A 25394-nucleotide genomic window follows, 5' to 3' on the forward strand; every position below is an offset into this window, starting at 1 on the left:
AGTAAGAAGTCAGATGCGTGGCTTGCACGTAAAATCCCTGTGAACAGGACCGCTACACGCACACGCTGAACCCCGTGTGCTGCTTCGGCAACTCAGATCCTATGGGCAGTGCTGTCATGGGTGAGGCAATTTTCAGAAATGGTAAGCAGCTCAGCCGAGCTCAGTGGCTCACACCTGTAATCCCAGCACTTTGGGAGGCTGCAGGGGGCGGATCACCTGAGGTCAGGAGTTCGAGACCAGCCTGGCCAACATGGTGAAACCCTGTCTCTACTAAAAAAATACTAAAATTATCCAGGTGTGGTGGCAGGCACTTGTAATCCCAGCTCCTCAGGAGGCTGAGGCAGGAGAATGGCTTGAACCCAGGAGGCAGAGGTTGCAATGAGCCAAGATCGTGCCATTGCACCCTAGCCTGGGGGACAAGAGTGAGACTCCATCTCAAAAAAAAAATATGGTAAGCAACTCTTAGTCAGGTTTCTACAAAACAGAGTACAAGATTTCAATTTATATGACAGTTATACAACTGGGAAATTCTGTATTAAAAGCATAGGGAAATAATTTGTATTATATACAAAATAGAGTTCAAGTCTAGCATTAGATTATTATCAACAGGTTTTTCACCTATGTACATGACCAACAAGACACTCAAAACCAGTGCAGGCTGGGAGAGAAGTTTTCATCATGAGAGAAAACCTCACACCTTGCAGGATGAATCAGAAATCCCGTCTCCCACCAACTATGTGCCAGGTGTGTCCCCACTGGCTGTGATTACTAAGAAATGCCCACAGATTTGCAAAACACCCTGGGAGCAGAAGTGCCCTCATTAAGCATCACTGCACAAATATTCTTCTTAAAATAGAATGCCCTGACCCAAGCACTATACTTCCAATGGAAAGTGATAGAAGGAATTTGTGGTAGAACATCTCAGAAATACCAAGTTGGCTTTATCTCAAGTGCCATTGATCTGTAGAAGCTGACTGAAGTGGTGTGTTGAGAAGGTGTCTAGAACTGCTTTTGGAATTGCCACCATCTATCAACCATGCCATCGTGAGTGCAGAGGAGGGAAGTGTGGCCTGCATGCCACCATGTTTGCCGGCCCGGAAATGTTAACTCTCTTACTCTAGACATCTTTTGCCTATGTCTGCAGCTGAAGATTGAAATCACTTTTTGGCAGGGAAAAAAAAAAATGCAACTGACTCACGTCAAGCCCCACTTTCCCACATTTGGCAAAACATTTCAGAAGTTAGAGCAAAGAGGAAAACATCAGGTTCAAATATTCAAAACCATACATATTTCATGGAACAAGAGGAACTCTCTGTGACAGAGAAATTAAAAAATAGAACTGCTGAGCAGATATATAAAGTATGGTTTCTGTCAGGGAGAGTCTGGAAGAATTCACACAGTGGCAGCTCCAAAATTCAAAGAGTAAAATTCTTGTATCAAATTTTTCTTACACAGCCTGCCCCCTGGTGGAGATGTTAATAAGCAGGAGACAGGTAAGACTGAATTTACCGAAGGAAAGGGGAAAATAAAGCCGCTGCCCCAAGACCTTCTGAGGTAATGGAGAAAAGTTTTGGCTGCTGCTCTGGTGAGGATGTGGTAGTGATAGTGGTGGTGGTAATGATGATGATGATGGTGGTGGTGCTGGTGGAGGTAGTGGCAGGTGATCATAGAGGTTGGTATGATTTGGCTTTGTGTCCCAACCCAAATCTCTTCTTGAATTACAGTTCCCATAATCCCCACATGTCCTGGGAGAGACCCGGTGGGAGATAATTGAATCATAAAGGCAGTTATCCCCATGCTGCTGTTCTCGTGATAATGACTGAGTTCTCACAAGATCTGATGGTTTTGCAAGGGGCTTTTCCCCCTTTGCTCAGCACTTCTTCCTGCCACTATGTGTTTGCTTCCCCTTCTGTCATGATTGTAAGTTTCCTGAGGTCTCCCACGCCATGCTGAACTATGAGTCAATTAAACCTCTTTCCTTTATAAATTGCCCAGTCTCACGTGTGTCTTAATTAGCACCAGAGAACAGACTTATTCGGTGGTGGTGGTGGTAGAGTCATATTTTGCATGGATTCTTTTCCCCAATATTCTTTTTTTTTAGACAGAGTTTCACTCTTGTTGCCCAGGCTGGAGTGCAATGGTGCAATTTCTGCCCACTGCAATCTCCTCCTCCTGGGTTCAAGAGATTCTCCTGCCTCAGCCCCCCAAGTAGCTGAGATTACAAGTGCCTGCCAGCATACCTGGCTATTTTTTTGGATTTTTTGGTAGAGACAGGGTTTCACCATGTTGGCCAGGGGCTAGTCTCGAACCCCTGACCTTGGGTGATCTTCCCACCTTAGTCTCCCACAGTGCTGGGATTACAGACGTGAGCCACCGGACCCAGTGTTTTTCCCCAACATCCTAAAGTCACTGATTCTCTGAGTGGAGAAGGAACACTAACAGGTTGTGGCTATCTCTGTTATAACACATGTTATTGCTTATTTTTTGAAAGCATTTTCTGTATTCTTTTCTTGTATTCGTAATCCCAAGGAGGTATGGTATACCACCTCAATTATCTCATTGATGAAATGATGTCACTAGCTGGAATGTGAATGTAAATGTTTTATTAAGGACATGATGTGGTTGGTGTGTGATACCAACTACTGGGAAATGAATAGAGTTCAGGTAGGGTGAATGAAGAAAGAGAGACTGGATCACTGCTTTAGATTGGGGAGGAAGGGAGGACCTATCTGAAGAAGTGACATTTAAGCTAAGAATGGGATGCATCAGCAAGGAAAAGAAGAGGAATCCATGCCTACTGTGACCACAGCATGGACAGAGGGGCTGGAGTGGCTCAGAGGAAGGAGCATGGCAGGAGATGAGTCTGCAAATGTAGGACAGGGCTTCACCAGATGGGACCTCCTAAGCCAAGGAGAGGATCTTGGTTTTTATTTTAAGTGCAGTGGAGAAGACTTGGGAGGGTTTTAAGCAAGAGAGTGGCATGACGTGATTTGTTTTGAAAGAACACCCTGCTGCGTTTGAGGAAGGGATTGGAGGAGGAAGAGAACCATCGGGAGATTCTTGGCAGGAGTCCAGATGAGCAACTGTGGAGCCTTATGCTAGCTAGAAGCATAGAGGACGAAGAGAGAGGGCAGAGTCGAGATGTGCCTCAGAATGCAAGTGGGCAAGACTTACTCTGGATTTAGCAAAATGAGAAAAACGGCAGAATTAAAAATTTGATGTGTGTCCTGAACAGTTGGGTGTAACTGATTGTTTTCCTTTTTGAGGTGGGGTAGGGAGTAGATCAAGAGTTCAGCTTCAGCTCCATTAATTTTGAGGTGCCCGTTAGGCATTAGGGAGGGATTCCAAGCAGAACATTGTAGATGCAGCTCTGGAATTCTAGAGAGAGCCCAGAACTAACAGCCCCTTGCAAGCAGGCAACAAACAACAAGCATTTGTACCAGGTGTGGTGGCACATACCTGTGGTCCTAGCTACCTGGGCAGTTGAAGTGGGAGGATCACTTGAGCCCAGGAGTTTGAAGCTGCAGTTAAAAAAGAAAAAGAAAAAGAAGCATTTGTGCAGCAGCTTAAGGCTTACAGACACTTCTGTATGCCTTAGCTCATTCATCTTACAGCAATCTTGTGAAGTTATTATTACTTCTGTTCTTTTACTGATTAATAATAATATTTCCCATTTGCATCTTGGTTTAGAGTTGCTACAATACTTTCCCACAGGCTGTTTGTCTCATTTCGCTCTTTCTAAAAACACTGGGAAATGAAAGATACGAGTGAGGGTGGCTGTGAGCACAGTCATAACTCCTGTTGACACTCATGCCTATAGAGGCACACAGGGGAAAACATATGATTTGCACACCTGTGCTGATGAGCTTTAAAAAACGTCAGCTGATGTAGACTTTTCTGCGTACATAAGAGCCCTCTGCTGTTCAGAGTGGGTTTATCCATTACTCAGGTTTTCAGCTCAGCAGTATGAAAGTATTGAATCAGACTTTAACTTTTATAAAATGCTCTTGGGGTAGATTTCTTACATAATGACCAAAAAATTTTAAAAATACTCTAACTTGTTATAATTAACAATACCTCCAGCATGGTGGTTCATGCCTATAATCCCAACACTCTGGGAGCCCAAGGCAGAAGGATTATTTGAGCCCAGGAGTTTGAGACCCCCCAAGGCAACATACCAAGACCTCCATCTCTACCAAAAATAAAAAATTGGCCAGATATGGTGGCATATCCCTGTAATCCCAGCTACTCAGGAGGCTGATGTGGGAGGATCAATTCAACCCAGGCAGTCGAGGCTGCAGTGAGCCATGATCACAGCACTGCACTTCAGCCTGGGTGACAGAGCAAGTGAAACTCTGTCTCAAAAAAAAAAAAAAAAAAAAAACAGAAGAAAACACCACCTTTATATTAGAAAACTCAATATTTTATTTTTGAAGAAAATGACATTGAGAGAAAGAAATAAAGTGGTTTCATATTTGAGACTTAGTTTTTTCCACTGCTAACTATCCAAATCTAGATATGGTTCTTGCATCAATGTGGATGTCATTTCATCACTAAAAGTAGATGAGAAGCATCTAAATCTTTATAATGTCTGTCCTTAGGAACACCATGTAAAATCAGTGATTTAATACTTTTTAAAAATTTTTTGAGAAACCTTATCATATTTATCAGTGTGCTTTACTGGTTCATAGATAGTGTGCCATTTGAATCAGTCATTACAGGACGGAGATGCATAAAGGGAAAGATAGGGATAGGTCATTGATGATCTAGAGATTGTGGAAGCAAATGGCCAAGGGTGTGCCAGGGGAAGGTGCCAAGACCAGCTCGGTCGTGGAGACCCCAACCCAGCGGTGCTGAAGGAATTAAGAAACAGACACAAAGATAGAACACCAAAGTGGGATCAGGGCTAACAGCCTTCTGAGTTGAGAGCCTCAAGCAGACTCTGACCCACGTATTTATTCTCTCTGGACAGGTAATTATTATTAACAAACAGGTGTTCTGCGTTTTCCCATAGAATAAAGATAAACTAGGCAGGCAGCTGGTACCTGCTTACTACTGATCAAAAACAAACTAGAAAGCATTCTCCACGAGGGAGCAATGAGGGCAGGGTCACATACCCCGTGTTTAGGGTAACTGGTGTATGATATACATAAACAAAGAACACCCTGAGCAGTTTTCTGCTTGGGGAGCCAGCTCAGTTTTCCTTGCTGTCGTTCTCGGCAAACAATATAATCCATCACACACATTAGGACTTGTCGCAGCAGGAAGGAACAACTTGAAACCAAGATAATTGTAGATTCTAGAGCTGGGACATAAAGCTTGAAAACCACCCAGCAAGACTGGCTGAGGGTCTTCAGAACCAGCCAAGTTTGGCCTTCACTGGGCTGGCAGTGGGGACCCCAAAAAACTCATTAATTGGACGATGGCACACATGATGAGATCTGAGCTTGAAAGAATGTTCCAGAAGGCATGTGTACAGCAGCTGATAGAGTGAAGGGACAGGATAAAGAATAGTCATTTAGGGTGACACAACCATCCATGGACACAACAGGGATCTCAGCTAGGATAGTTATCATGAAAAAGAAAAAACAGGCCAGGTGCAGTGGCTCATGCCTGTAATACTAGCACTTTGGGAGGTCAAGGCAGATAGAACACGAGGTCCAGAGTTCAAGACCATCCTGGCCAAATGGTGAAACCCCATCTCTACTAAAAATACAAAAATCAGCTGTGTGTGGGGACAGGTACCTGTAATCCCAGCTACTTAGGAAGCTGAGGTAGGAGAAGCGCTTGAACCCAGGAGGTGGAAGTTGCAGTGAGCTGAGATCATGCCACTACACTCCAGCCTAGGTGACAGAGCAAGACTCCATCTTAAAAAAAAAAGAAAGAAAGAAAAGAAAAAGAAAAAATTGTAATATTGTGAGTAGGAAAGGAAGAAAAGGAAGATGGTTGAGAAAATGGAAGAAGCACTGCATAAACTACTACACAAAATAATTGAAAAATAAGTTCCATTGTATCAACAACAAAACAACAAACAAAACCACAGTGTCTCTTGTACCTATGAGGCCTCCATCTATACACACATGTGCTCGCTCCTAGGGCTGGTGGGCTTATTTCCCAGGCTCATAGCTGCCCCTAGTCCCAGGATCCATTCCAGCCTTAGGCTGGTCATAATTCAGTATCACCTGGGAGCATTACCACCCCCTAGGGAGACATTGGAAGATGTCTTACAGTACTATCGAAAAATGATTGATAAAATGACTTAGGGTGGTTACCAGCATTTAGTGGGTGGGAACCAGGGATACCAAATATCTTGCAATAGTCAGGAAATTGTCACACAATGCAGAATTGAGCTATCTGTAACCCAGCAGACTCACCATTAAGGAACACTGCCACAAGCCCCTCTGGATCGCAGTTGGATAAACAGGCTGCTGCTGTGTTCTCTGTGCCTGAGTTCGTGTCTCAGCCAGAGGGGCTTATATCAATGTCCCTGTAGGTCTCAGGTGCTGTCTTGGTTTACCCCCCTTTCTCCTAAGGACCAGAGTCCTTCTCCACAGGCTTCCCCAAGGTCTACTGGCTGACTGCCCACCTGCTGGGCACTCGGTGCTCCCAGCATCCTCTTCATGCCCATCAGATCTGTCACTCCCCATATCATACTCCACAACCCATCTGCTGGCATTGACCACAGACTACTCTGCCCTACCCTTTGGCATTCTGGCCAGCCACAAATACAGATCCTTCCTTAGCCTCCAGAGAACATCTAATCACTGATGACCATTGTTATATTCTGAGAGTGAGTTTTACTTTTCAGGATTCGCTCCATTTATCTGACTGTGGCACTCCCATTGCTTAAGCAGAGGATCTCAAGGTTGTGATGTTTTGTGGCATATACTTGAGAAAGACCATTCTGATAAAGAGAACCAGACACGTGCAAGTATGAGCAGGAAAGGTGGAAATGTGCGTGAAATACTAAGAAGAAAGGCACAGCCAGAGAGAAGGGGAAAACTAGGGGGCGGGGGAAAGCAGCAATATTCCTACTCTTACATCAGACCATGTAGGTCACTGTAGTCTCTCTGCCATGAACTAGCCACGTGAACTTGGACTGGTTACTTCACCTCTCTGGGCCTCAGCTTCCTCATGTATAAAACATGGATAATAATGGTGCCTGTCTTACAGAGTTGTTAGGATTGAATATGGCAATTTGATATAAAGCACGTAGGACAGTTCCTGGCACAATGTAATACTAGTGTTGGCTGATGTTAGAAGGCCAGAGCTGCCAGACTGGGAGGGGCTTCCAGTTCGACAGAGAAGCGTAGGTGCTGTGGGAAAAGGTAAGGTTTCCCGGAGGTGGTTTACTTGTGTATTTTTTTCCTTACTAAATATGTCACGTAAAGTAAAGAATACTTTTGTGGGCCAGGCACGGTGGCTCATGCCTATAATCCCAGCACTTTGGGAGGCCGAGGCAGGCAGATCATGAGGTCAGGAGTTCGACACCAGCCTGGCCAATATGGTGAAACCCCATCTACTAAAAATAAAAAAAATTAGTTGGGCATGGTGGCACACACCCATAGTTGCAGCTGAGGCTGAGGTAGGAGAATCGCTTGAACCTGGGAAGTGGAGGTTGCAGTGAGCCAAGATTGCGCCACTGCGTTTGTGTAGTCAGATGCAAGGTTTGCAGGGTAATAATAAAATGAATCCTCTGGGACCCATTATCCAGTTTAGGAACCTGAATATCACCAAAGCAGTAGAAGCCCTTGCAGGCCCCTCCCTGTTCTCTCTCCCTCCCATCCCCTCAAAGGAAACCACCCAGTCTGATTTAGATACTCATCATTCTCTTGTTTATTTTGATAGCTTAACTGCATTTGTATATTCCCCATAGATACTGCTGAGTTCGCCTCTTTCTGAACATTGTATAAATAGGATCATACTGTGCATGTTTTTCCATGACTTTCTTTCTTCATTCAACTTGGTGTTCTAGAGATTCACGCATGGCGAGGTGTTGGCTCTGGTTCATTCATCTCCATTGTTCTCTAGCACCACACTCCATCGGATGAACATATCTCATACTTTTACATCTGATCAATGAAACTTTGAATTGATTTCCATATTTCTTCTCTAACAAAAATGCTGCCAGGGGCTGGGCACGGTGGCTCACGCCTGTAATCCTAGCACTTTGGGAGGCCAAGGTGAGTGGATCACGAGGTCAGGAGTTCAAGACCAGCCTGGCCAAGATGGTGAAACCCTATCTCTACTAAAAATATCAAAAAAAATATCCAGGCATGGTGGCGGGCTCCTGTAATCGCAGCTACTTGGGAGGTTGAGGCAGAGAATTGCTTGAACCCAGGAGGCGGAGGAGGCTGTGAGCCGAGATCACACCACTGCACACCAGCCTGGGCAACACAGCCAGACACCAACTCAAAAAAAAAAAAAAAACTTGCTTCCTGGACATTCATATGTGTGTTGTCTGTTGCAAAAGTGCAAGGGCTTCTGGATGGCAGGGCACCTCCAGCTTTCCTAGGTTTCCTCAAATTGTTTTCTGAAATGAACAAAGGGACTCACTATCCCCCTAGTTGTATATACATGTTCTCTTTATTCATATTTCTTACTCTGGAAACTTCCAAGCAAAGGACTGACCAGATAAAAGCTAAGTTTAAAGAAGATCCATTAGGCAGTGGTGGGGGCGTTGGAGGGGAGAAGCCTCTTGCGAAGTAAGATGGTCGTCGACAGATGCATAACTAGAGACCCAAGCAAGGCACAGGCTCCTTTTGGGGCAGAACTCCTACAGTTTCCCTTTTGTGTATGAGTTGGTATCCATCAATAGAGTCCACAATCTTTGCAATACACCCAACAGTATGCATGCCTTGCAGAAAAGCAAAGAGTTATACACTTGAAAATTCTAACACAGTTCCCTGTGTCTGGTCCAAGTATTTGGCCCCAGGAAAGGTCCTATGCATCTTCAAATCAAATCCTCTTGGTCTGTAAACTGGGCATTATTATCCGCCTCCACAGAACTGTTGTGTGGCTTGGCAGATCATTAATGGTAATGGGTGCTTGGTCCCTATAAAACCAGATGTAAATGCTGAGTGCCACATATAAGTAGGAACAGGTTACGCAGATAGTAGTGTGGAAGCAGGATCGACGTGGCTGGCCTAAGTGGTACTTCTCAGAGACAACTTGAATCTCACCAAATTTTAAACAGGTTAGTTGTGTATCAAGAGGACATTTCCCAAGCCATCAGTTTCCTTTGCCTCCTGCACAATCGAACAGAACTGCCCGGGGGAGGAAGGCAGATATCATGGCATGTTTCTTGAGAGGCCACATCTGCCTGTGCAGGCCTTGCCACCCTCCTGCACGAAGGAACATGGCCTCCTGTGCATCAGCTGTCATATCTTGGGTTTCCCAGTATTCAAGAAATGCTTTCTTTTCTTTTCTTTTTTTTAATACAGGGTCTCTTTCTGTCACCCAGGCTGGAGTGCAGTGGCCCAATCTCGGCTCACTGTGGCCTCTGCCTTCCAGGATCAAGCCATCCTTCCACCTCAGCCTCCCGAGTAGCTGGGACTACAGACCCACGACATTATGACTAGATAATTTGTAGAGATGGGGTGTCCCTATGTTGCCCAAGCTGGTCTTGAACTCCTGGGCTCAAGCAATCTGCCCACTTTAGCCTCCCAAAATGCTGGGATTAAAAGTGTGAGCCACCATGCCTGGTGTAAGAAACGGATCCACCAAATCCAGACTATTTTGTAATAATTTTTAAGGGGGGGTGTGTGTGTGTATGTGTGTGTATGTATGTGTGTTTTGTTGTTGCTGTTGTTTTGAGTCAGAGTTGTGCTCTGTTGCCCAGGCTGGAGTCCAGTGACACAATCATAGCTCACTGCAACCTCAAACTCCTGGGCTCAAGCAATTCTCCCACCTCAGCCCCCAGAGTAGCTGGGACTACAAGTGTGCACCACCATGCCCAACTAATTTTAAAATTTTTTTTTTTTTTTTAGAGAGGGCGGGGGTCTCACTGTGTTGCCCAGGATGGTCTTGAACTTCTGGCCTCAAACAATCCTCCTGCCTCAGCCTCCCAAAACCCTGAGACAACAGGCATGAACCACCACGCTTGGCTAATTTTTAGTTGTTTAGACTGTCCTGTCCTGAAGGCAACAATCTATTGCAGCTGATTCATGAGGCTCACACTTTTTTTTTTTTTTTTTTTTGAGACAGAGTTTTGCTCTTGTTGCCCAAGCTGGAGTGCAGTGGCACGATCTCAGCTCACTGAAACCTCCCCTTCCCAGGTTCAAACAATTCTCCTACCTCAGTCTCCTGAGTAGCTGGGATCATAGGCATGTACCACCACGCCCAACTAATTTTTATATTTTTAATAGAGACAAGGTTTCCCCATGTTGGTCAGGCTGGTCTCAAACTTCCAACCTCAAGTGATCCACCTGCCTCAGCCTCCCAAAGTGCTGGGATTACAGGCGTGAGCCACTGTGCCTAGCTCAGGCTCACACCTGTGTTAAGTTTTGTGGTAATAAGTGAGGGCCAGGTTGCAGCCTGAGGTTTCTCAGGTCTGGTCTCGTGCCCTTTCCACAGGTCCTAGGTGCCTCTCCCACCATGCACAGGGCCCTGATCCAGTCCTGGGGCGGTTGGCTAAAGAACCTGTCAGTTAATGCTCAGCCTTTTCCAGCGGTTTACCCCATTTTTTTCCTGTGTTGACTAACACTTCCTGCCTCCAAAACGCATCAGCTCGAAGATGTACTCCACAATCATTCTGTCTCCCATCTGTCAATTTGGGGCCTGGGAGACACAGGCCAGGAGTCTCAAAAGGCCCATTTGCATCTCCCCCTCGAATCAGCAGAGCAAAAAGAGGGCATTGCTGTAATAAGTAATTGAAGGAAGGAAGGAAGCTCTAAAGCAAAAGGGGGAGGGAAGATTATCCAAATGCAACTAAATATAGATTCCACCAACGTGGGTCATGTTGCTGAGGTGCAGACATTTACAGCAAGTGTTCCCTTTGGCTTAACACAAGACTCTCTGCAATCATTTTTAAGTGGTTCAGCAGAAGGGCCCTTAGGGAAAGAGCTCTCTGTGTTCTCACTTAGCAGATGTGGGGGCCTAAGAAGCAGGGATGGGAAGTAGTTCACCCACGGTCCCACAGCTGCTAAGTGCTAGGGCTAGGACTCCATCCTAGGCCTTGTGACAGCCAATCAGGGCCTCTCTTGACAGGCCCGTATTGTCTCTCAGCAAAGATCTATAAAAAGCTGGACGATAATAAGATAAGCTTATACAACACTTTTACCTAATGCAAATTAAAAAATTGATTTCAGGAACAGAAACACCTACAAACAACACTAAAGAGAAAGTTGACTACTTAAAATAGAAGACACTGGTCTCTCGTGTGACCGAGAGCATTATTTCTATTCTGAGAAATTGAGAGGTTGCCTGTCATAAAGTTGTATCCTCAAATTCAGAAACTTTAAAGTTTAATGCGGCCTGCTGCATTAGCTCACACCTGTAATCCCAACACTAGGAGTCCAAGGTGGGAGCTTGAGCCCAGAAGTTCTAGACCAGCCTGGGCAACATGGCAAGACACCACCTCTACAAAAAACTTTTTTTAATTAGCTGAGCATGGTGGCACATGCCTGTGGTCCAAGCTACATGGGAGGCTAAGGCAAAAGGATCCTTTGAGCCCAAAAAGTCAAGGTTGCAGTAAGCCGTGATCACACCACTGTACCCCAAAAAATAGGATTTTTTAAAAAAATTCTGGCCAGGAGCAGTGGCTCACACCTGTAATCCTAGCACTTTGGGATGCCATGGTGGATGGATCACTTGAGGTTAGGAGTTCAAGACTAGTCTGAGTAAACTGGTGAGACCCCCACCTCTACAAAAAAAAATACAAAAAAAAATTAGCCAGGCATGATGGCACAGACTTGTAGTCCTAGCTACTTCGGAGGCTGAGTTGGGAGTATCTGACCTCTTCAGCCCAGGAGATATAGGCTGCAGTGAGCCAAGATTGCACCACTGCAGTCCAGCCTGGGTGAAAAAGTGAGACCCTGTCTCCAAAATATACATATATAATAAATGTATATAAATGTTTTAAAGTCTAATAAGTGTCTCCAGTATACTGTAAGGTGACTCATGTTTGCAGAATTTAATCACTTGCAAAACACATAGTCATCCTCTCATTTGCCTTGACAATAATCCTGTGAGGAGCTGAGAATCAATCAGTGTCATCATTATCTCCATTCCACAAATAAGGAGATGGGGCCTCAGAGAAACTAAATGAATTCTCAATATCATGCAGCTGAACCTTGAACCGCAGGCTGCTGAACTCTTTTTATAAGGTATGGTAGAAGGGAATTCAAGCTCAAAGTCAGGAAGACAGATTTGAGTTCTGACTTAGCCACTTACTTGGTCTTTGTCATTGGACAACTTATTTACTGCACAGAACTTCAGTTGAGGCATTTGTAAAATAGGGAGAATAACACCGATGTGGTAGCTTTTATGAGCATTCAGTGAAGCAATGCATGAAAAGCATCAAGATCAGTGGCACAAACAAGGTTCTCAGACAAGTAATCCTTGCCATTGCTGATATACACAGCTTCTCTCTATGATTCTATTTTGCAGCTTTTCCAGCTACTCATGGCACAATACACAACTTAAAGACACAAAAGGGAGACTTCCTCTCCCCTGGTCTCACTCCTTGATTCACTGGCCTGGTTTCTTATAATGAAAGGTCTTGGCTGGGCACGGTGGCTCATGCCTGTAATGCCACCACTTTGGGAGGCCAAGGTGAGTGGATTACCTGAGGTCCGGAGTTCGAGACCAGCCTGACCAATATGGCAAAACCCCGTCTCTACTAAAAATACAAAATTAGCGGGGCATGGTGGCGCACGCCTGTAATCCCAGCTACTTGGGAGACTGAGGCTGGAGAATTGCTTGAACTTGGGAGGCAGAGGTTGCAGTGAGCCAAGATTGTGGCATTGCACTCCAGCCTGGGCCACAAGAGTGAAACTCCCTCTCAAAAAAAAAAAGAAAAGAAAAGAAAGGTCTGGTCTGGTTTAAGCAGAAATTTACTTACCAAAAGAATCCGTTGATGAGGTTGCCAGAAAGTAAATGTAAAGCATTTCACTTATTCATATGATAAATGTTAATAAAGTGTCTACTACAAGCCAAGTTTTAGGGAGACCATGGGTCACTTGGTAGGCAGAGTCCCAGGCCTCAGGGACCTTAAGTGATGGAGAAGGCAAACATCAAGTAAGTCATTGGTACCACCAATATAATGCAGACACCTCCCATCACCTCCAATTGCCTGGCATTTTGAGGGCTTAGAATCAGCAAACAAATGGAAACGCCTTATCTTCCCCTGCTTTCTCCACTTCTCTGCAGCTCATCACCAATTAAGTGGGCATTCAATCAAAGCAGAGAAAATAATTAAGACCTTAGCGATTCCCATCACTGCTGCTCACATTTCATTGCTGAGAACTAATCACATGACCATAACTGGGCATGAGGAGGGTTGAGAAAATAGCCCTTGATTGGGCTGTCACTTTCCATGCTAGGAAAAGGGGGATGCATTTTTGATAGCCAAATGGCATGTACTTGGGAAAGACAATTCTGACCTTTCTGCCACAGCCAGAAAGAAGGCCAAATATGTCAGTGATCCTAACACCTAAAGAAAAGAGCACAGGAAAAATGGAAAAGGCATCGAAAAAGGCACGGTCGGCTGGGCACAGTGGCTCACACCTGTGAAGCAGGTGGATCACCTGAAGTCAGAAGTTCAAGACCAGTCTGGCCAACTTGGTGAAACCCCATTTCTATTAAAACTACAAAAATTAGCCACGCATGTTGGTACAGACCTGTAATCACAGCTACTCAGGAGGCTGTGTGAGGATCACTCGAGTCTGGGAGGCAGAGATTGCAGTGACATGAGATTGTGTCACTGCACTCCAGCCTGGATGACAGAGTGAGACCCTATCTCAAAAAAAGAAAAAAAAAAAGAGGCATGCCAGGTGTATATTAATAGTAGTCATCTCACACAAAATAAAATTCAAAATGAAAATCATTAAAAGAATATATCATAATTTATAATATTAAGAGGCTGGGTGAGGTGGCTCATGCCTGTAATCCCAGCAATTTGGGAGACCAAGGTGGGTGGATCACCTAAGATCGGGAGTTCGAGACCAGCCTGACCAACATGGAGAAACCCTCATCTCTAGTAAAAATACAAAATTAGCCAGGTATGGTGGCACATGCCCGTAATCCCAGCTACTCAGAAGACTGAGACAGGAAAATCGCTTGAACCCAGGAGGCGGAAGTTGCAGTGAGCCAAGATCACATCATTGCACTCCAGCCTGGGCAGCAAGAGCGAAATTCTGTCTCAAAAAGAATATATCATAAGTATAACATTATAACCCACAAAATATGTCATAAACCTTTATGTATCTACAACCACAGCCTCAAAATCTGTAAGGCAAGCCGTGATAGAAATGCAAGGAGACACTGGTAAGTCCCCATTATAGATGGCTTTAAACACATTTCTCAAAAACAGACTGATCAGGTACTACCCAAATGAATATGGCTCGAGAAGTCCTGGCTGACAAAACTAACATTTATAACCCCATAGACATATGGAGAGAAACAAGTTTTTATCCAACAGACATTACACATTTTTTTTCCAAACTCTCATGAGACATTCTCTGAACGTATTAAGCCACAAAGAAAATCACAACAAATCCCAAAAAGTAAAACTATGACAGCACACATTCATGAAATACAGTGGAATAAAATTAGAAAATAATAAAAGACATGAAATCAACCTAAATGCCCATCAATGATCGACTGGAAAAAGAAAATGTGGTACATATATACCATGGAATACTATGCAGCCATAAAAAGAAGGAGATCGTATCCTTTGTAGGAACATGGATGGAGCTAGAGGCCAATATCCTAAGCAAACTAACACAGAAATAGAAAACCAAAACTGCATGTTCTCATTTTTAAGTGGGAACTAAATGATGAGAACACATGAACACATAGAGGGGAACAATACACACTGGGTCCTATCAGAGAGTGGAGGGTGAGGATCAGGAAAAATAACTAATAGCTCTTGTTACCCAGGCTGGAGTGCAATGGCGCAATCTCGGCTCACCGCAACCTCCGCCTCCTGGGTTCAGGCAATTCTCCTGCCTCAGCCTCCTGAGTAGCTGGGATTACAGACACGTGCCACCATGCCCAGCTAATTTTTTGTATTTTTAGTAGAGACGGGGTTTCACCATGTTGACCAGGATGGTCTCGATCTCTTGACCTCTTGATCTACCTGCCTTGGCCTCCCAAAGTGCTGGGATTACAGGCGTGAGCCACCGCGCCCGGCAGGTATTTCTATTTCTAAGTCCTTGAGGAATCACCACACTGTCTTCCACAATGGTTGAACTAATTTGCACTCCCACCAACAGTGTAAAAGTGTTCCTATTTCTCCACATCCTCTCCAGGATGTTATCTCCTGATTTTTAATGATTGCCATTCTAACTGGTGTGAGATGGTATCTCAATGTGGTTTTGATTTACGTTTCTCTAATGACCAGTGATGATGAGCTTTTTTTCATATGTTTGTTGACTGCATAAATGTCATCAAAAAGTGAGCAAAGGAAATGAACAGACACTTCAAAAGAAGACATTGTGTTATTTTTTTAAATGTGTCAGACTCTTACCTGAAATCGCAAACTTCATGAGGGCAGGAACCCTGCACCATTCTGCCTTCCCACTGCCTTTGAAGTAAGACACAAATTAATATTCAAGTTTAACAATTTGTCATCAAAATTGAAGATGTTTTTAAGGCTGTTAAAAATAATCCCTTTAAAAATAGAGTTTAAGATTTTAAGTTTCCATAAACATTAAACTCTAAATGGAAGCAACTTAGAAGCCACTTATAATGTCTCTATTAGAGACATTATAAATAACATTTGCAAGGAATTAGTAGAACAATGCTCCTTTATCATCAGCAATGTATTTGAATAACTCCTTAGAAGTTTGGTTTAGTGGCCAGGCATAATGGCTCATGTCTTTAATCCCAGCACTTTGGGAGGCTGAGGGGGGCAGATACCTAAGGTCAGGAGTTCAAGACCAACCTGGCCAACGTGGTAAAACCCTATCTCTACTGAAAACACAAAAATTAGGCTGGGTTCAATGACTCACAACTGTAATCCCAGCACCTTGGGAGGCCAAGGTGGGTGGATCACCTGAGGTCAGCAGTTTGAGACCAGCCTGACCAACATGGAGAAACCTCATCTCTACTAAAAATACAAAATTAGCCAGGTGTGGTAGCGCATGTCTGTAATCCCAGCTACTCAAGAGGCTGAGGCAGGAGAATCACTTGAACCCAGGAGGCAGAAGTTGCAGTGAGCCGAGATCATGCCACTGCACTCCAGCCTGGGGGACAGAGTGAGACTCGTCTCGAAACATAAAGAAAGAAAGAAAAAGAAAAAGAAAAAATGTGGAAGGAAAAATAAGAATGATCATCTTTGCAGGGTATTCTCTGACTTAGTATGTGATATTCGTTGTTTATGAAAGAGACATTTAAATGCCCTTTCTGCAGTTGGAAGGTTTTCTTTATACACTATTCACACCATGGGGAATGAAAACAAAAATGTTAAAATCACAAGGAATTGCCCAATCTAAGCAGACTTTGCCTTTTTTCAAGAGTGGAGCATGAATAACAGAAGGATCCTCAGTTTAGTCACTTAAATGAAGTATTTTGGTCAGAAATTACCTTTTTGACGCAAGCCTATTGAAAGCTGTAGGAATATCTATCTATTGACTGAAACCTTGTAAACTCTTCAATTAGAGTTTTCTTTATAGTGGCAAACATGTATATTTCTGCATTAAAAAATGTAATGATGTACTTATTCATGCTAAACTTTTTATAAAAGTTTAGTTGTAAATTTAGCCCTTTTATACAAAATCAATCAAGTGTGTTTATTGAATGGTGATTCTCTGCTTTATTTCAGAGGACCAGTGGTTTGATTTCTTTTTTACTTTTGTTTATTTTTTTATTTATTTTTAAGACAGAGTCTCTCTTTGTTGCTCAGGCTGGAGTGCAGTGGCACCATCCTGGGTCACTGCAGCATCTGCCTCCCAGGTTCAAGTAAAATCTCCTGCCTCAGCCTCCTGAGTAGTTGGGAATACAGGTGCATGCCACCATGGCTGGCTAATTTTTTTTTTTTTTTTTTTTTTTTTTTTTTTTTTTTTAGTAGAGACAGGCTTTTACTATGTTGACCAGGTTGGTCATGAACTTTTGACCTCAAGTTCATGATCCACCCACCTTGACCTCCGAAAGTGCTGAGATTACAGGCGTGAGCCACCACACCTGGCCTTAACTTATTTTAAGTTTGGGGGTATATGTGAAGGTTTGTTACATAAGTAAACATGCGTCACGGGAATTTTTTGTACATGTTATTTCATCACCCAGGTATTTGATTTTTATTATGCTATGTTATAACTTAATGCAAGAAAATTCAAGTAAGCTGTATAAGATTATAATAAAACATGTCTAGCGGGACGCGGTGACTCATGCCTATAATCCCAACAATTGGGGAGGCCAAGATACGTGGATCATGAGGTCAGGAGTTAAAGACAAGCCTGGCCAAGATGGTGAAACTCTGTCTCTACTAAAAATATAAAAATTACCAGGGCACTGTCGCGGGCACCCGTAATCCCGCTACTCAGGAGGCTGAGGCAAGGAGAATTGTTTGAACCCGGGAGGCGGAGGTTGCAGTGACCCAAGATCATGCCAGTGCACTCTAGCCTGGATGACAGAGCAAGACTCTGTCTGAAAGAAGAAAAAACAAAGTCTGAAGAAAAAGAAAGAAGAAGGAAGGAAGGGAGGGAGAGGAGGAAGGGAGGAAGAAAATGAAATTTGGCTTTAAAAGCCTATGAACTATCTCGATAAATCTGGATGCAGACAGGGACTGGGTAAATGACTGTGCTTTGGGTAGTAGTATCTCTTTAACAAAGTGATTACTAGAGAAAAATACCCAAGGAAATAGGTTTGAAAGAAAAATCTTTGAATTTATACTTTGAGGTGGGAGGGGAAAAAAGAGGGAGTTCTGAATGACTCTGATAAATGGATGGAGGAAGAATCAGGTATTAAATCTTTCCCAGGCTGGGATGGTAATAATGTCACTTTGCAAAAGAAATCAATGAAAATGTCATACGTAATAAGTATATAGTCTGTCAATCTGAATAGTAAAGTACATTAAGGATTTATTAAGCAATATCATTGCCTTATAAAATGATAGGAATTATGTCTAGAGGAGACAGATTCTTAAAGTAGTGAGAATTGCAGGGGAATATTAGGATCATTTCAAGAAACTTTAAAGACAAATTGTCCAAAGTGATCTGTATAGAAAGGCCCTGAGAAAAAGCAATTCCACTGCAAGAACTAGATGGGAGAGAACTGAGGCAGCCACTGGGTCATAGATCACTTTAAAACATAAAACATCAGAACAGTAAAAATACACAATGACACAGTCCCATGCCGGGCATTTGATCTGGTCCGGTCTAAGCAGGGGCACTTGTCATGTGCCCTGAAATGCTTTCCCAGGGAAGAAATCATAATCGGGTGGGGCACAGCAGCTCACGCCTGTAATCCCAACACTTTGGGAGGCTGAGGCGGGTGGATCACCCGAGGTCGGGAGTTTGAGACCAGCCTGAACAACATGGAGAAACCCTGTCTGTACTAAAAATACAAAATTAGCCGGGGGTGGTGGCACATGCCTGTAATCCCAGCTACTCAGGAGGCTGAGGCAGGAGAATTGCTTTAATCTGGGAGCCGGAGGTTGTGGTGAGCCAAGATTGTGCCATTGCACTCCAACCCGAGCAACAAGAGCAAAACTGCATCTCAAAAGAAAGAAAGAAAGAAAGAAAGAAAGAAATCATAATGGATTTGGCCTGATCATCCCAATTCTTCTAGAATTTCTGATAAGCTTAGGAGACAAATATCTATGATTAAGGGGGAGACCTGCAGTCATGAAAATGTAGAAAGCTGCCTGGTATAATCCAGGATCAAACTTAAAAGATCATATATTTTTTCATATATAGAAAAAATTTTTTCATATATAGAAAAAATTTCATATATAGAAAAAATTTTTTCTATATATGAAAAAATATATGATATATTTTTGTGATATATAAATGTCTCATATATATATATATATTAAACAGGGGTTGGCAAACTATTTGTGTTAAAAGCTAGATAATATTTTAGGCTTTGCAGGCCATACATTCTCTGCTGTAACTACACAACTCTGCCAATCGTAGCGTATGAAAATATGTAAATGATGGCAATGGCTGGGTTCCAATAAAATTTTATTTATAAAAGCAGATGGTGGGCTGGATTTGGCCATAATTTTGCCAACCCTGATCTAAATCCCTGTGTGAAAAGTAACAACGCACTGTCATGTAAAACACTCTTTCATGCATAGTAGGCAAAAACAAACTAGATCAAGATGACACAAGTATTTTAGGAGAAATACTTGAAGGTAAGAATTAACCATGGTGATGGTGATAGTAGCAGGGGAAGAAAAAAATTATATATTATTTTAAAACAGTTTCACCAGGCGCAGTGGCTCACATCTGTAATCCTTGTACTTCAGGAGGCTGAAGCAGGTGGATCACAAGGTCAGGAGTTTGAGACCAGCTTGGTCAACATGGCAAAACGCCATCTCTACTAAAAATACAAAAATTAGCCAGGCATGATGGCGGGCACCTGTAAACCCAGCTACTCAGGAGGCTGAAGCAGGAGAATCATTTGAACCCAGGAGGCAGAGGTTGCAGTGAGCTGAGATCGTGCTGTTGCATTCCAGCCTGGGTGACAAGAGCAAGACTCTGTCTCAAAAAAAACAAAACAAACAAACAAACAAACCCTTTCATGGTGCTTACTAAGTGCAAAGTTCTAGTCCAAACACTTCGCTCATTTAATTCTTAAAATAACCCTGTGCTATTATTATCCCCATTTTACAGATAAGAAAACTAAAGCATGAAAAGGCTAAGTAACTTGTCCAAGGTCATGAAGCTAGTAGTTGGGGAAAAACAGAAATGTCGAATTAAACTCTGGTAAAAATACTATCAAGACAGGATTCACATTCTACTTCTACCACTAACTGGCCACACAAATTGAGACCCAAAGTTGTGATCATAACACTGCCCTCTCTCCCACTGCAGAGCTCCTGCATAGCTCAAATTCGATTACGCATTTGAAAGCACTTTGTTACTTATGTTCACTCTCATAAAATGTTATTAATAATGCCTACTTGTCTATCATATATATGTGGGATACTAATTATGTTGCTTTGGGAGATACACACCAATTGATTTCTTTCTTTGTCTTTTTTTTTTTTGAGACATAGTCTTGCTCTGTTGCCCAGGCTAGAACGCAGTGGGGTGATCTCAGCTCACTGCAACCTCTACCCAACAGCTTCAATCAATTCTCCGGCCTCAGCCTTCTGAGTAGCTGGGATTACAGGCACCCACCACCATGCCTGGCTAACTTTTATATTTTTAGTAAAGATGGTGTTTCACTATGTTGGCCAGGCTAGTCTTGAACTCCTGACCTCAAGTGATCCACCCACCTCGGCCTCCCAAAGTGCTAGGATTACAAGTGTGAGCCACTGCACCCAGCCTTGTTATTTTTTTTCAAATAGGAAAATCAGAAACCAAAATAAGGAACAAAGTATGTACATGGTAACTAAAATTCATTAATGATCACTGTGACCATCTCATCCCTCCAGAACCTAGAATAAAATCTACCTCTTCTCTGCACTGGGCTTTATGATTATTTTTCACACATATGAACTAATCTGATACTAACAAAAATCGTTTTGCAGACCAGAAGCCTAAGATTGAGAAAAGCAGATTCACCTGCCTAAGGCCATATTACAAACCAGCTCCCCTGACTTTGCAATGCCTCAGAATAACGAATCGGCTCCATGAGAGAGGAAGGGTGGAGACAGGCAGAAATAAGTTTATCATTTTACTTGTATAAGTATTTTCTAAATACTTAATGGTGCCTCAATTATTTGTATTATGTGGAATTGTCCGTATATTTAAAAATTTGGGGGCCAGGTGTGGTGGTTGATGCCTGTAATTCCAGCACTTTGGGAGGCCAAGGTGGGCAGATAACCTAAGGTCAGGAGTTCAAGACCAGCCTGGCCAACATGGTGAAATCCCGTCTCTAGTAAAAATACAAAAATTAGGCAGGCATGGTGGCAGGCGCCTATAATCCCAACTACCTGGGAGGCTGAGGCAGGACAATCACTTAAACCTGGGAGGTGGAGGTTGCAGTGAGCCGAGATTGTGCCACTGCACTCCAACCTGGGCAACAGAGCAAGACTCCATCTCAAAAAAAAAGAAAAAGAATAATAAAAATTTTGGTAACGAAAATGTATTTCTTTTATTATAAAAACTATACATTTTAATAATTATTTCATTTAATCAATATTTATTTCCCCTCATATCAATACTTACATTTGTTATATTGCCATTTTTGTCCAGATTCCAGCCACTCTCATCTCTCAGGACAGTAGTGATTATTATAAAGGAATACCAGTTCTGGAAGATAACACTAGGAGCTGTAAACACAAACAATTTTATATGAAATCGAATTAGGATGCTTTCAATCACAAATACCAGAAAACCCAACTGAATTAGGCTTTAATCAATGAGGAAATGTGTAGAAGTAAATCTAGCAAGTCTTGAAGGAAATCAGGCTTCATATTGGTTTAAACCAGAAGATCCAGTCTGGGCAGGGTGGTTCATGCCTCTAAGTCCCATCACTTTGGGAAGCCAAGGTGGGAGGATAGCTTGAGGACAGGAGTTTGAGACCAGCCTGGGCAATAAGCAAGACCTTACCTCTAAAAACAAATTTAAAAATATAAAAATTAGCTGAGTGTGGTGGCATGTGCCTGTATTCCCAGCCCCTTCAGAGGCTGAGGTGGGAGTGGCTGAGGCCAGAGGGTTTCTTGAGCACAGGAGTTCGAGGCTGCAGTGAGCTACGATTGCTCCACTGCACTTCAGCCTGGGTAGAGTGAGACATTGTCTCTAAAAAAAATAAAATAAAGACCGGGCACAGTGGCTCATGCCTGTAATCCCAACACTTTGGGAGGCCGAGGTGGACAGATCATGAGGTCAGGAGTTCAAGATCAGCCTGACCAATATGGTGAAACCCCATCTCTACTAAAAGTACAAAAATCAGCCAGGCATACGCCCATAGTCCCAGCTACTCAGAAGGAGTAGATTCTTCTCCTTCTGAAGAGAATCGCTTGAAAGTAGGAGGCAGAGGTTGCAGTGAGCTAAGATCACGCCACTGCACTCCAGCCGGGGTGACAGAGCAAGACTCCATCTCGAAATAAATAAATAATAAATAAGTAAATAAATCCCAACAGATCCACTTCAGTTCCTCTAGGATTCTCTTAGCTCTGCTCACTGTGTTGCGGCAGCTCCATGCTGCTATCAAGATGCCTGCAGGGATCAAGTACAGAAAATACTATTGTCTTTCTCTGGCTCTTTGGAAGAGGAGAAACTTCTCCCTGGAATCTCCCAAACAAATCATCTTGTGTCTCATTAGACCAAAGTGTATCAGATGCTTATACCTGAACCAATCCCCGAGGTGGGAGACATGCCACGTGCATAACTAGCTTAGGTCTGATTTTCTGAACAAATCACTGGCAAAGAGAATTGCATTATTCAGCTTGGTTTGAATAAAACATGGGCTACCTTTGAAGCTGAGATTAATCTTCTACACCTTACAGCTGTTAAACGACAGAAAAAGGTGAAGTGAATTGTGGAGAAGCATTTGTCATTTTTGGCTGAGCAATCTCTGAGCCTTCTTCCTATGTTTAGAATGAAAATCTGAATTTACTTCCCCAGATTATAAATCCTCTTGAAAGGCAGACTCTATTTCCCACAGTTGAAACTGAAAATGTCAGTTTCACAACTCCCCAGGCTCTTCTGTTGCAAGGGTGTGGATAAGTGACCTACGTGTGGCTAACTAGAAACCACCACCATCCCCAAACCACCCCCAGATGGCAAACACAAATCTGTATTTCTTTCCCCAGCCCATCCCCAAGCAATCCCCCAGTGCACAAGGATGTAGGATTAGAATCCAACTGGTTTGCCCAGAATCGAATCCAATCCAATCCAATCCAATCCAATCCAACCCAATCAGCTGCCTAGCAGGGGTCTTTCACCATGCTAATTGACCAAGGAACTTCTAGGACCAAAGCATGAAGGAGCCCACTGAGGCCTAATTAACAAGAGGCATGGACTAAGCCACTGGGATAGACATTCTGAAGTCCAAGGTCTGAATTAGATCAAAGACCCAGAGCTTCTTGAATGAAAAGAGACCAGGTATTCTTGATGAAGGATGTTACAGCACGACCACAGATACATACTCTAAATCATGCCTGTGCAACCTGCCAACCATGGGCCACATGTAGCCCAGGATGGCTTTGAATGCCACCCAACATGAATTCATACTTTCTTAAAACATTGAGAGATTTTTTTTTTTTTTTAGCTCATCAGCTATTGTTAGTGTTAAATGTATTTTATGTGTGGCCCAAGACAATTCTCCTCCCAATGTGGCCCAGGGAAGTCAAAACACTGGACACTCTGCTGTAAATCTTCATTCTCATCTGTCCTCTAAATCACTACCAACATTTATCAAGGCAAAGGTGTACTAGAGAAATGGAATGTCTAGACCTTTGAAGGATTATTGGAAACTGCATCCATTAATTACTATTTATTTATTGGAAATGGAGTCTTGCTCTGTTGCCAGGCTGGAGTGCAATGGCATGATCTCAGTTCACTGCAACCTCTGCCTTCCAGATTCAAGCAATTCTCCTGCCTCAGCCTCCTAAGTAGCTAGGATTGCAGGCGCCTGCCACCAAGCCCGACTAATATTTGTATTTTCAGTAGAGACGGGGTTTCACCATGTTGGTCAGGCTGGTCTTGAACTCCTGACCTCAGGCGATCTACATGCCTTGGCCTCCCAAAGTTCTGGGATTACAGGCATGAGCCACTGTGCCCAGCCAACTGCATCCATTACTAATGCTAATTTCTATGAGCCCAGAGTGCTACTGTTGTCCACCAGTCAAAAAACAGATTTATGGTGAGTTAGGTAAGAAATTAAGTTTTAAGTTTGTCACTAGGCTCAAAGAGTTCTCAAATCTGTATTTCCCCAGCTCATAAGGGTATAAATGGGACATGCATACACATATAACAATAGCAAATGCCCACATTGGCTCAAATGGCCAAGTGTAAACTCAAAGAGCTCTTCATGTACAAAATGGCACATCACAAGTAATACCACATCCCTAGGAGAATTTCAGAGATTAATAGATCTGAAAGATCCAGAGGTGATGATTACGATCACATTCCCTTTTAATGCTCTAGTTTGACCAGTGAAGAAAACCAGATGGGGCTTGGGGAATGACAGCGCATTATCATAAACTTAATCAGTTACACCTGCTGTTCCAGGTGACTTCACCTGACCAAAGCAGATATACAGAGACTCTGGCATGTGGCATGCATCCGTGGAATTGCCAAATGTTTATTCTGATGCACAAAGAACACTAGAAGCAGATTAGTTGTTGGTTCATTTGTTTGTTGTACCTGGTAAGGACAATAGTGTATCTTTTCCTTACTTAGCTTGGTATTGTTACCTCTCTGGTGCTGGGCTTAAGTTTGGTCTGTGGGAGCCTTAATCATCTAACGGGACATCAGGTTGATAGAATCTAGGGAGCTGAAGTAGCAGACACCAAGGATGCCGGGGTAGGAAAATTTACACCAGCTGGCTGGGCATGGTGGCTCATGCCTGTAATCCCAGCACTTTGGGAGGCCAAGGCAGGTTGATCATGAGGTCAGGAGATCAAGACCATCCTAGCCAATATGGTGAAACCCCATCTCTACTACAAATTCAAACAATTAGCCAGGCATGGTGGCACACACCTGCAGTCCCAGCTACTCGGGATGCTGAGGCAGGAAAATTGCTTTAACTTGGGAGGCGGAAGTTGCAGTGAGCCAGGATCACACCATTACACTCCAGCCTGGGCGACAAGAGCAAGACTCCATCTCAAAAAAAAAAAAAAAGAAAAAAAAAAGAAAAAAGAAAATTCACACCAATGGGTAGAAGAGAAATATCCCAAAGCTACAGAAGATTTGGGACAGTGGATTTGGAGCAGAGGTTGGGGAAGGTGTTCAATAATCTGGAGGATTAGGGCTCTTTCACCAAAACAAAGAGCAAGTTGCTATGCCTGGTATGCCTTATCACTAGGACTCAGGTGCAATGTCTGTGGGCCTCCACAGGATTTTAGACTTGTGCAATACATTGGACTATGCCGGGTGACTCAATGGATGAAT

General features: G+C 43.2%; 2 protein-coding genes across 2 annotated transcripts in view; one reads left to right on the forward strand and one right to left on the reverse strand.

The window, feature by feature from the left end:
- Positions 1-25394, reverse strand: part of HUNK (hormonally up-regulated Neu-associated kinase) — a 254317-nt gene that overhangs the window by 217957 nt on the left and 10966 nt on the right. Inside the window, exons 2-3 of the mRNA XM_074389349.1 lie at positions 21504-21607; positions 15692-15748 (exon numbers count right to left, since the gene is read on the reverse strand). The gene's annotated coding sequence lies outside the window, so the exon portion shown is untranslated. The remainder of the gene's footprint in view (positions 1-15691; positions 15749-21503; positions 21608-25394) is intronic.
- Positions 1-25394, forward strand: part of LOC101053525 (L-lactate dehydrogenase B chain-like) — a 32190-nt gene that overhangs the window by 1000 nt on the left and 5796 nt on the right. The window contains 1 exon segment of the mRNA XM_039480598.2: positions 48-141. Coding sequence (XP_039336532.2) covers positions 48-141 — 94 coding nt within the window.

The sequence above is a fragment of the Saimiri boliviensis genome, chromosome 18 (genome assembly GCF_048565385.1).
Source record: "Saimiri boliviensis isolate mSaiBol1 chromosome 18, mSaiBol1.pri, whole genome shotgun sequence".
NCBI lineage: Eukaryota > Metazoa > Chordata > Mammalia > Primates > Cebidae > Saimiri > Saimiri boliviensis.